Below are 11,434 nucleotides of genomic sequence, written 5' to 3'. Positions count from 1 at the left end.
TCTTGTAGGATATTTTTGCCAACTTTTCTTTCTTTCTTCTTCTTCTTCATTATTTTTATTTTTATTTTTTTTTGTTGAAAAAGAGAAGGGGGAGGAAAATTAATCCTACCCGCGTAGCAACTCTCACTGAGCCCCCTTTCACCAGAAAATGTTCGATGTGGGTAGACAATACACTCATACCCTTTCCGACCGGTGGGTTACCCCACGTGTGAGTATGTCATCCTAGCACAATCTCAGTGCCAGTTGGACCAAAAGCGCTTCCACAAACGCGTCCAAGCGGGGAACCTTTTTTTTTCGGTGGCAATTAACTTCTCCATGGGAAATGTGATCATCAACCGGATCACACAAACTAGAATGGATCCTGTTTAGTGTCCACTAGAGATCTAGGTTTTTGTCTTGCCTCAAATAGCGAAGATGAGGCATGCATACTAGGGTAATTCAAACACAAACCAGAGTGGATCCTATTTCCTTTATCACACATTTGGTGTCTACTAGATCTAGGCTTTCTCATGCCTCAAATAGTGAAGATGAGGTGCACTTATTGGGGTCTATGCAATGGAATGAGGCTAAGGTCACTCGACCTAGATAAGAGTCTTTTTTTTGTTGTCTGTAATTAGACATCATACTTCAAATGGTGAAGATGAGTCACAAGATTGGGGTACATGCAATGGAATGTGACCAAGGTCACTCAATTTTGCTAAAAACGTTTTTGGTTCCTTATCACTAGAGATCTGAAGTTGAATCAGCTTAGTGCAAGCCCGCCTCTAAAATTTGGTTAGGGGATGTCTGGTGGTATGGAAGTTGTCAAAGTAGAAAATCATAAATTTCTCAAAATCTTGCTGCTCGATTTGTTTGGGAAGTGAATTGTAGCGACTTGAGATCTCATCTAAAAAAAAAAAAAAAAAAGAAGTTAGAAGGTGTTATGTAGATAATTGGTCCTATAAAACTACCTACTAATATGAAACTAAACTACACTATCCTGCATAAATCCTCACACACAACATAACATAATACAATCATATTATAAAAGATCATTACATTTTTATAATAAACATAAAAAATCATTATTTATCATATATTTAGATTAAAATATCACAATGAATAATTTATAAATTATGAATATTTTACAATAATATTTTTGATGAGACAAATAGTTAGACAATTGAAAGCACAACATAATATTCTTTATTATCATTTTCTGATGCTAAAAGTACTTTTATAATTTGATTACTGAATAGATACTAAAGTGCCACGATATCTCCAAAATATAGTTATCAAATAATGAATAATTTTTTTATTAAAAGTTTCAATAACAAAATCTCTACTGCCCAAAGATTTACAAATGAAGGCTCGACTATCTACAGCAATACCAAACTAGACTATAGAATCACACGAGGGGATCTTTCTGCTATCCTTACTATCCATCTCACACCTTCCATCCCTAAACTAGGCACCCCCTGGCTTCATGAAAGAACTCCATTTCCCCTTTGGATAACCTTCGATAGGTGGAAACCAACAATTTGCTGCATCAGCCATGCCAATGACACATGTATGGTAAAGCTAGCTTCCCCACAGCCCCTAACCTCAGAATCTTAGGCTCGGACCACATCTAAACAACCCCAAACAAGCCCTTAGACTATACAAATGGTAAAAGGGATGGGGGTTAATCAAAGAAAATACAGGAGATCGATTGGGGGTGAGAAAAGGAAATCCTGAGAACTAGGAAGCAAGACATGCTGCGCATCAGTCTTGAATTAATTTAGCAGAAAAATAATGAAATAATATTCTTCAGAGAGAAATAGTATAAGCTGATGAATTATTTTTCAGGTTTTGTAACATCTTTAGATGAGCTGAAAAGAAAAAAAAAAATTTAGATGAGGGAGGTAAAAAAGAATAATGTTTACCTTCGCTGGTGCAGTCAGATGTTTTTCTGTATAGATGAATAGAATAATGTTTGATAGGATTATTAGAGCTATAACTCAATTGTGAGAATTTTTAGACTTATCGTTTCTTCAAAATAAGCAGGGAAAGATTTTGGTGAAATGTATAAGGGCTAATAGTCAATGTATATTACTCTACTGTAGATGGCGACATTTTTATGGGAGTATCCTCTATGAAAAGCTTGGTTAGGGTACGCTTTTCAGGAGTTGAGACAATAATTTCTTCAGCAGCCAACGACAAAGAAAGTCCAGCACCTGTACTTTGAGGTGAATCGGTTATTGGTGATTCATCTTCATCGAAGATTTTTGTCACCTTGAAGTTGACAGCATTTGGAGTAAAGCCTTGTCGTATAAATGCGACTTGAAAGACGTAGCTGACGTTGAGAGTTTTCTCGATAATTAATAGAAGGAAGAGTAAATCTATCATTTCTTGTACCACTTGTAAGATTAATCGATGGAATACCAATTAATTGTTTTCTTAGTTTACCAAATAATGCAAAGGTCATAGCACCGATATCAGCCTCGGCTATCACATTTAATTTATATCTTTGGAAAAATCAATAATTGATAGCTAAATTTAGGACAGCGGATGATATTTTTCTTTGGAACAAAAGGGTAAAAGAAAGAAATTCTAAAATTTTACCGTGGCATTGGAGGTCTGTCATTTTTACTGCATTGGCTACACCATAAATTTTAACCGCAAACTTGCAATTATAGCAGGTTTTGTACCAGTAACCATATGAGATGTTAATTATTTTCAAATTTGTTTTGTTGGTGAATTTTACCCTTATAAAAAAACAATCACGAATTCATAATTATTCTATCAAAGTATTGTGGCAAAATAATACTGGAATCAAACTTCTATACAGCAAATTTGATGTCTGCAATAGAGCAAAAAGAAGGAAACATGTATTGAATTTTCGGATAGTACTTGAAAATTTGAGGGTTTTAATTTAAGTAGATTTGCAATTACTTTTCTGTTGGTGGTTGCTTCTTGCTGGGGATCAAAAACAATTCCTTGTTCCTGCATCGTAAATACAATAGAAGCTGCAAGCATTTCTCGTCTGTATGTTAATTTACCATACAATATGAAAACTTAATATTTGCTAAATATAAGAAATAGAAGTTTAGCATGGGAACCTATTTTTGTACTCCACAATTTCTTATATAATATCTTGATGTGGGGGAGGTGGATAAGAAGATCGATCTTTTGTGAATGTAAAGGAAAACATGACCAAAAAATTAGCATACCAAATTGCAACGATACAAAATTTTCTAAATAGAATCGAAGAAAATTATCTCTATTTATTCTTACAATCATATAACTCCCCCCACCCTCACTTTCTCGAATGATATTTTTTTTAATTTCTTCAATAATTTTTTTCCCAAAAGGTGATGGACAATGTCTGCATCCTACAGATTGATTGGAAATAACAACATGCACTTCCAAATAGCAAGATATTGCAGTTTAGAAGAAAGGTAAGAGAAAAAATTCGAAATAAAATATCAGAATAACAAACAGAAGTTAATAAACTTTACTTTAGGTTTGCTATTTCCAAATTCTTTTTGGCAGCCAACAATGTCCTCGTTCAACTTTTTTTTTTTTCCGCCCCCAGCCATCTTGAGCAAAGCGTCGGAAGAAGCACGGGGAACGAACCACGCATTCCAATAAGCATACTACGTAGACCCAAAGGAAAACTACGGGTCTCTTAAAACAGTTCAGCATCACATCCAACCTCTATTCCCTACGAAAAGCAAGGAGCACAGGGCTGCTAAGACACAGGTTTTCCCCCTCACTCCACATACGAGCATGGGCAACCAAATTAAAGAATCATATACATAGGTTCGGACTTCTGCCAACCTCCCCTCATCAATAACAATCGATCTCATTCATATGGTACAGTAGTTATTAATTGAGTGCACTTCTTCTTCTCCTCTCTTTCTACATTTCCATGCAAAAGCGGCAGGGAAGGGAGTTTTTTTTTTTTCCCCCTCTCCTACATCCTCCTCAGTAACACCTGGATTCGACCTTCATCCTGCGACCCGGATCCAACCACCACCGAGCACCGAAGAGTCCTTCTTAACGGAAGGTACATGATCGATAACAATGTCATCCCCCCTCAGCAAAAGTCAATAGCTGCCCTTCCTCTTCGTTGCAGTCAACGTCGGACAGCCTTACGGAAGCGAGCGCAAGCTTTAAAAGGAGCAGCAGGAACGTCTCCGCATGACCCTTCAGCAAATAGGACGTGAGCCGGCTTGAGGAGACGATAACGGATGATGCAGCGGAAGAAACACGGCTGGCGAGTTGGTACGTCAGAGAGCTGAAACCTCACGAAAAGCCTTCATTGAGGCCCGAAAGAGAGGTCCATGTCGACGTAAAAAGGTGGAAACTTCACCGATAGATTTGACAATAATCTCTCTCTGCCGGGCTTATAGCTAGGATGAGAACATTGTTAGGTCTGAAACAAATTAAGCGATCGGAGGCTGGCAAGGATTAATTTGTGGGTGCAGTGAAGGATGGAAATGGCTACATGGTTACGGTCTTTGGAACCACCGTGCATCTGAGACACACGTATCTATATATCTATCTGTTGTATAGAATACTAGCTACCCTATGGACTGATCTTTTTAAATGATAATTCTAACTAAGCCGGTCTTTTCCATTTTGTACAGAGGTTGTATCTTTTGCGCTAAAGAAGGATCGATTCACCTTCTTTCGTTAAAAATATACTGTTGGATTGCGCAATGGATGCTTCAAGATCTATATAGATGAATGGATGAAGAGTTCGTAGTGCTTTGAGATCTGTGTGGGGTGTGATTCAATGATCGCTGTCGTGAAAGAAGATCAATCATTCTTTGGCGTGCGAGAGATGCGACCCGGACACTTCCATTTTATTTCAAAGATTGCTTGGTACAGGGAGAAATTCAATTCACAGAAGGGCTGGGCTCTGCAAAACGAATTTTTGCTGGGCTCTTTCATGCATTCTGGGGTATGGACTGGGCCTATGACGTTTTTCTATTTAAAATAGCTGAACATGTTCAAAAGAGAGTGAAGAGCCAAAAATTTGTTTCCATAAAAAAAAATAAAAAAGAGTCAAAAATTCCATCCAAGTAAATAAAAGGAGTGGATATCATTTTTTTTTTCCTGCTAATGCATAGCAAAATTTAGGAAGAGTTACATTGCTCGAGAGTCTTGTAGGCCTCTTAGTTGGGGAATATATAATTACAGCTAGATTTGAATGGAAACAACACGACTTTTTGTACAGAAATGCTTGAGTAACTCCGAAGAAGCATGCCATTTAGGGTATGTTTGGTTGGAGGGAGCTAGAACCTAGAATAGAAATGGGAATGAGCGACTTCTATTTCAGCCATTTGGTTAGAGAGTACTATTTCCATATCGAAAAAATTCGAATGCTGCAATCCTCCAAAATTCAATCTCAACTATCTCTTAATATTTAAATCTCCAATTTTGATTCCAATTTCATTCATGAACTAAATACGTCGAAAAATATATCCATTCTGATTTCTATTTTAATCCATTCTGATTCTAATTTTAGCCGCGAACCAAGCGCATCCTTAATGAAGCAAAGTGATGAGTGTTAAGATATGCTTCCAACAAACACTTTGGGTTAGACAAGGACCTCTGCTAATCTTCTCTCGATTTGATGTCATCTCATACGAGAGTGAAATGGTAGGCGTATGGCACGAATTTTATTGGGTTTTCTGTGCGTTTCGGGGAGTATGTTAAGCATTCGGCAAGTGAAGGCTTAGATTTAGCTTGCAGATAGCAGGTGGTCCTTAGAACATCATGTAAGTACTCTATTTCTGAACATGAATTGCTTTATGATTAGTGCATAATATAAGTGTTTATTTCTAAAAACCAACAAAATATTAGCGATATGAGAGTACACTTCATTTAAGATTCCAATACAATCAAATGGAGAATGTCTAAAAAGTAAGTGCTATAACTTTTTAAAAATTTTGAAAATCCCTCAACTATTTAAAATAAAACATATGAAACCACCCATCCATATCATCATGTATCGGGTTGAATCTTTCTCAAACCTTCTAAATAGAGCCCATGTAATTACATAGAATTAAATTTGAGCTCCTTCTCGAAACTTCGAATTCATAAATAACAAATAAACACTATAATTTTTAATTTTTGAGAATTCACCAAGTTATTTAAAATAAAACAAACAAAACCACCCATCTATATCATCAGCAACTACATCTGTTTGCACGCCCACCAGATTGAGTCTTTCTCAAAGCTTCTAGGTAAAGCATGTGTAATTATATGGAATTAAATTTGAGCCCTTTCTTGAAACTTTGATTCATAAGAAAAAATAAGTGCTATAATTCTTTTAAACTTTTGAGAATCCATCAACTTTTTTAAAATAAAACAAATGAAACCATCCATTTATATACCAGCAACTATATCTATATGCACACCCACCGGATTGAGTCTTTCTCGAACCTTCCAAGTAAAACGTGTGCTATTATATGGAATTAAATTTGAGCCCGTTCTCGAAACTTCGAATTCATAAATAAAAAATAAGTGCTAGAATTTCTTTTAAAATTTTGAGAATCCATCAACTTATTTAAGATAAAACAAACGAAACCATCCATCTATATATCAGCAACTATACCTGTATGCATCCCCACCAGATTGAGTCTTTCTCAAACCTTTTAAGTAAAGCCTTTTCCGAATTAAATTTGAGCCCTTTCTTGAAACTTTGAATTCACAAATAAAAGATAAGTCCTACAATTTTTTAAAATTTTGAGAGTTCACCGCCTCATTTAAAATAAAACAAACGAACCACCTATTTATATCACCAGCAACTACATATACTATATATGTATGCATGTCCACCAAATTGAGTCTTTCTCAAACCTTCCAAATAGAACACATGGAACTAAATTTGAGCTCCTTCTCAAAAATTTGAATGTATAAATAAAAAAAAATAAGTCCTATAATCTTAAAAATTTTGACAATCCATCAACTGATTTAAAATAAAACAAATGAAACCAGTCATCTATATTACTAGCAAGTATAGTTGTATGCACACCCACCGGATTGCGCCTTTCTCAAACCTTCCAAATAAAGGCCATGCCATTACATGGAAATAAATTTGAGCTCCTTCTCGAAACTTCGAGTTCATGGATAAAAAAATAACAGCTATAAATTTCTAAGAAGTATATTTTCATGAATCCATCAACTTCTCTAAAATAAAATAAATAAAATCACCCATCTATATAACCAGCAAATAAATCCCACCAGATTGAGTCTTTTCACGAACCTTCCAAAACAACCTATAAGCAACATTAAATTAGAGCTCCCTCTCGAAACTTCGAGTTCATGAACAGGAAGCAAATGATGAACCTACGTTTAGCCTATAAAAGGTCATTGAGGATTCAGAAGTTTATGAATTCAGTCATCAGCAAAGCCAAAGATGTCTTCCCAATGCCTGTTGTGGGCATCAAAAAGCACAAAGCCATTAGAGAGGATCACTTTGATGTTCTTACTGTTAATTTGTCCCATATCACCCATACCTAAAACCCATGTCGATCAACCTCACGCAGGCGGTCACTCCATTCTAGAAGGGCTTTTTTTTAGGCACGGCTCTATCTATCAAAGGAGCGAATATGCAGTAATGCTGCGAGCCAGAATCCTCTGAGATGCGTGTTTTGCATTAAACATTGTTTGCTTAGATGGACAACGCATCACTCCTTACAGAGGATGGAAAATGAAGTGATTGGAGCCTGATGAGCGAGTAGGATTTGCATTGGAGCTGGCCTCGTGCCACTACGTTGGTGGAACGTAGAAACACTACATTGGACTTAGATATATTTGTGCTCCAAAACATACGTTAAAGGGAGAAATGTACGTTTCCCTGGCATTTGGCACATCGTTGCGTAAAGAAGAATTATTTCAACACTCACACGTTGTTGACCATTTAATAGAAAATCTCTCTCTCTCCTTTTCTCTATCTCTTGCTTTTCTTATAGATTTATGTTTTTTTTAGTGTTATTTTGTCTTTCGTTCCTTCTATTTATTTTTAATAATAAAAAATGAGGACAATGACTGATGCTGCATAGCGCTGTGCTCTGTTGCTTTTCTCGTTTCACTGGCACCACTGTTTTGCACATGGTATGTGCATATGTGTATCACCCAAAAAGACCAAAAAAAAAAAAAAAAAAAAAGAGAAAGAAAGAGCAGGAGGTTTGGATTTCACCCAAGTTGTTCGGGTTCGAAATATGCGGACGTCAATTAAATCAGGTGACCGCATGCCCCACGCCCGGATGGCTTTGTGTGGATATGCTTTTCTTCCATCAGTACTGAGGTGGCGCTGGGGTGACGTACTCACACGTGGATGATCTAGTGGAGTTTTCCACGGATTGGGGAAGGCACGTGAAAACTTGCGATTCACATCGAACATTTTCTGATGGAAGAAGGGCCCAATGAGGGTTGCTAAGCGGATGGGGTTCTGCCCCTCCCCCTCTCCTCCTATTTTTGACCAAAAAAAAAAAAAAGGGGGAAGCGAGATGATAGCTGCAAAGCGAGCATATAATAGGATTTATTTAAACTTTTTGGGAGCACTCTAGGATCTTTTTGGATGGGAGAGAGTGGCTTATCTGGTGCGCTTTGGTATTTATTATTTTTCGATTTTTTTAGCTGTATTCGTATCTGTAATGTACGATACATTCGTTTTAGCAAAAAAAAATAGTAGGAAGAAAAAAAATAAATTACCATATTTAAGAGAGATGGTTTCATAAAGTTCCATTAAGTATAGAGATTATTTTTATTTTAAGAATTTATTTTATTAAAAATTAAGTCTAACTCTGTTAAGAAATTTAAAAAAGTCGCAATTTCTAGGATAAAAACAAAACAAGAATTCATTGCAGAGGAGATGGAAGATGTATAATATTAACTGCAGTATTAATTGCAGGTATAAAAAAGGCTATAAAGCTGTAGTATTAACTGCAGTATCGAAGATCAAATGGGAAACTTCCGAATTAGAATTCCGAGTAATTCTTTTGAAAGCCCTCAGGACCTCAAAACCAGAGAAAGGATCATCGAAAAAGAAGTCAAGATCTAAATTTAAGTGCAATTTGTATATGAGATGTACGGCTGCCAATCTTTTTTCCTTTAATACTTAACGAAAAACTTGCAGCTAGTTAGATTGGAGACGAGCTTTGAAGGCCTCCCACGTCAAGTTCTTCTCTAGATACTCAATGTTGCAAGGATCAAATGGACCCTTGATAACATCTATGGATTGGATGACTGCCTTGCCTGGAAGAACACTCTTCGATGGGTCTGATGCAGTTCGGGAGCTTAAACAAGATGAGAACCCCTGCATGAGTCCAATATCCTACAATCATCAGCATCTTCCCTACCTTATTCAGCTCTAGGGGACACAAAATCATGATAAGGCCAAAGATTCACTGCATGAAAGCATCCACTTCAAGGATATGCAAGAGTGAAAACCAAAAACATCACCAATCATCAAGGTTGCTAACAAGTCCATGGGCATGATTTTATATTATCTAGAGTTGGGCCTACTAAAAGTTTGCATTTTCTCGGCCACAGCTTGACCATGTGTCATAGTCCTACACTGACTAATTAATAATGGCAACATGAGTTTATTAGCTTGGACCAGTCACCTACCGATTGTTAATTACAATGAAATAACGGTTAAAATTGGTTGTATAAGGTTACAAGCATAGAACTTTTTTTTTATAAAAAAAACATCTTATTCAATTATGATGGTATAACTCTATCGAAGCAATAGAAGCAAGAAATATGAGTAGTATGAATATATGTCCATATTATTTTATGATTATTAATAATATTTTTAAACCTATATATAGCACACCCACGAAATTTTCAATAAAATGTCCTGTACAATTATAGTGCAATGCTACCGTAGCTACTAAAAAAAATCACTCAGGTATCCTCCACCAATCACTTTGCTTCATTAAAGGAGCACTTGGAGATGCCAATTCAAAAGGAGAAATTCGAACACACCACACCAGTCGAGTGACCTTTTGAGTTACTAAAGCATTTTTCTTGATTTCGCTAACTTCATAAATTTATTTCTAGTCAATACCAAGGCCTACATCTGCTGCTACAGTGAGCTTTTCTTAAATCTTTCCCATAAATGTGATGATTCTAAGAGAATAAAACTAAAAAGAACTATCAGGCAAATCCCAATCCGTTGAAGGAAGACACTATTATATCTACCTTAAAGATTAGCACCACCTCCTCTTCACCATCAACAGTGGCTCGCACCAAGAGGGCCTGATTTCTAGCCGACTGGCTGTAAGTTTCCAGCATTTCAATCTCTGAATTGCGCCCATAGTCCTCACCCTCCATCTCATCATCTTCATATCTTACTCTCCTTCTTGCATTGCATGAGCCACGCTCCGCCCTCCGGCACCGGTGCACCTCCGAAGGCCTTCGGTGCCGAAAACCGGCCATTGGCACCACCTTTTGGGCAGTAACGTTGTTCTGGTTCACCAGCAACAGGAGCCATGGGTGGTGCACTGGTGAGAGGGCAGCGTGGATGAGCATTGGTGGGAGGAGTTGGCGTTGGAGGCTGGGATGATGAATGGATAAGATCATGACGTGTGACGTGGGCTTCTCATTTTTTATCCGCATGAAACGTGTGGATCTCTACAAGCCTCCTCTCTCAAGTGGGAAGTATTGCTTCTACTTTGCTTTACGTGGTCCTATTGAAAGGACCTCTCATGCATCCTCTCCTTGGAAAATTCCCCTTGTTGCTAAAATTTTGATAGATGATATCTGGGGTTTAGCCTCAAGTTCGCTCCCATTTTTCGGCCGGACTTCTACCATTCTATTTCCTAAGAAAAGAAAAAAAAAATAAAAAAAAATCTAAAAGATTTAAATTAATGCAATGGACTCGAAAACATTCTAATCAACAAATAAACATCTTAGCTCGAAATTACCATCGGCCATATTCTCAAGAAAGAAAAAAAAAAAAAATTGAAAAAGGGCACATCGAACAAACCATGTACTATAAAATGGTTTTAAGACAACTTCAATATTCGAAATCATCAAAATTGTACACACTACAAATTCAAAAGATTTGAAAAAGATTGAAGCCAATTATTAATGTAATCAAAATGTGATATTTGGATTATAGTAATGCAGATATATTCAAAAAGTTGATGACAAAATTATTTGAAATAGTAATAATATGAAGATATATGGCTTTTAGTGTCTGCAAACAATGTCTATCAGATTGTGCTATCAATATAATCACATTAAACTATATTATTAAAAGAGAGATGCATATTTCTTTTTGGTAGAATGGCTGGCCTGCATGCAATGAGCTACACAATGGGTGGTAGCCCTCTTCCATAATCCCTCAAACCTTGGTAAAGATAATTAAGATTCAATCTTAGGTCACTTGGTTCAGTTGCCAGGGACTTGAATGGATTGTTGCAAGTAATGCAAGTTAACCTGCTCA

General features: G+C 36.7%; 1 protein-coding gene across 1 annotated transcript; it reads right to left on the bottom strand.

Moving 5' to 3' along the window:
* Positions 1-8,979: 8,979 nt before the first annotated feature.
* Positions 8,980-10,575, bottom strand: LOC103697684 (uncharacterized). The gene is made up of 2 exons (XM_008779595.5): positions 10,186-10,575; positions 8,980-9,295 (listed from the first exon to the last, which is right to left on the bottom strand). Exons 1-2 carry the CDS (start codon positions 10,564-10,566, stop codon positions 9,116-9,118), a joined length of 561 nt encoding a protein of 186 aa, XP_008777817.5. The 5' UTR covers positions 10,567-10,575; the 3' UTR covers positions 8,980-9,115.
* Between the last annotated feature and the right edge of the window lie 859 nt (positions 10,576-11,434).

Source organism: Phoenix dactylifera, chromosome 5 (assembly GCF_051530095.1).
Source record: "Phoenix dactylifera cultivar Ajwa chromosome 5, Ajwa_hap1_PhDact_Kaust_v1.1, whole genome shotgun sequence".
NCBI classification, from domain to species: domain Eukaryota; kingdom Viridiplantae; phylum Streptophyta; class Magnoliopsida; order Arecales; family Arecaceae; genus Phoenix; species Phoenix dactylifera.
This window is presented reverse-complemented; position numbering and strand designations above follow the sequence as displayed.

Bases quoted from the DNA above. Each gene is read 5' to 3' on its own strand.
- LOC103697684 (XM_008779595.5), bottom strand. From the start codon at position 10,566: ATGATCTTATCCATTCATCATCCCAGCCTCCAACGCCAACTCCTCCCA. The intron at 9,296-10,185 runs GTAGATATAATA...GGACTCATGCAG, and splicing joins AGGTGGTGCTAATCTTTAAG to GGGTTCTCATCTTGTTTAAG.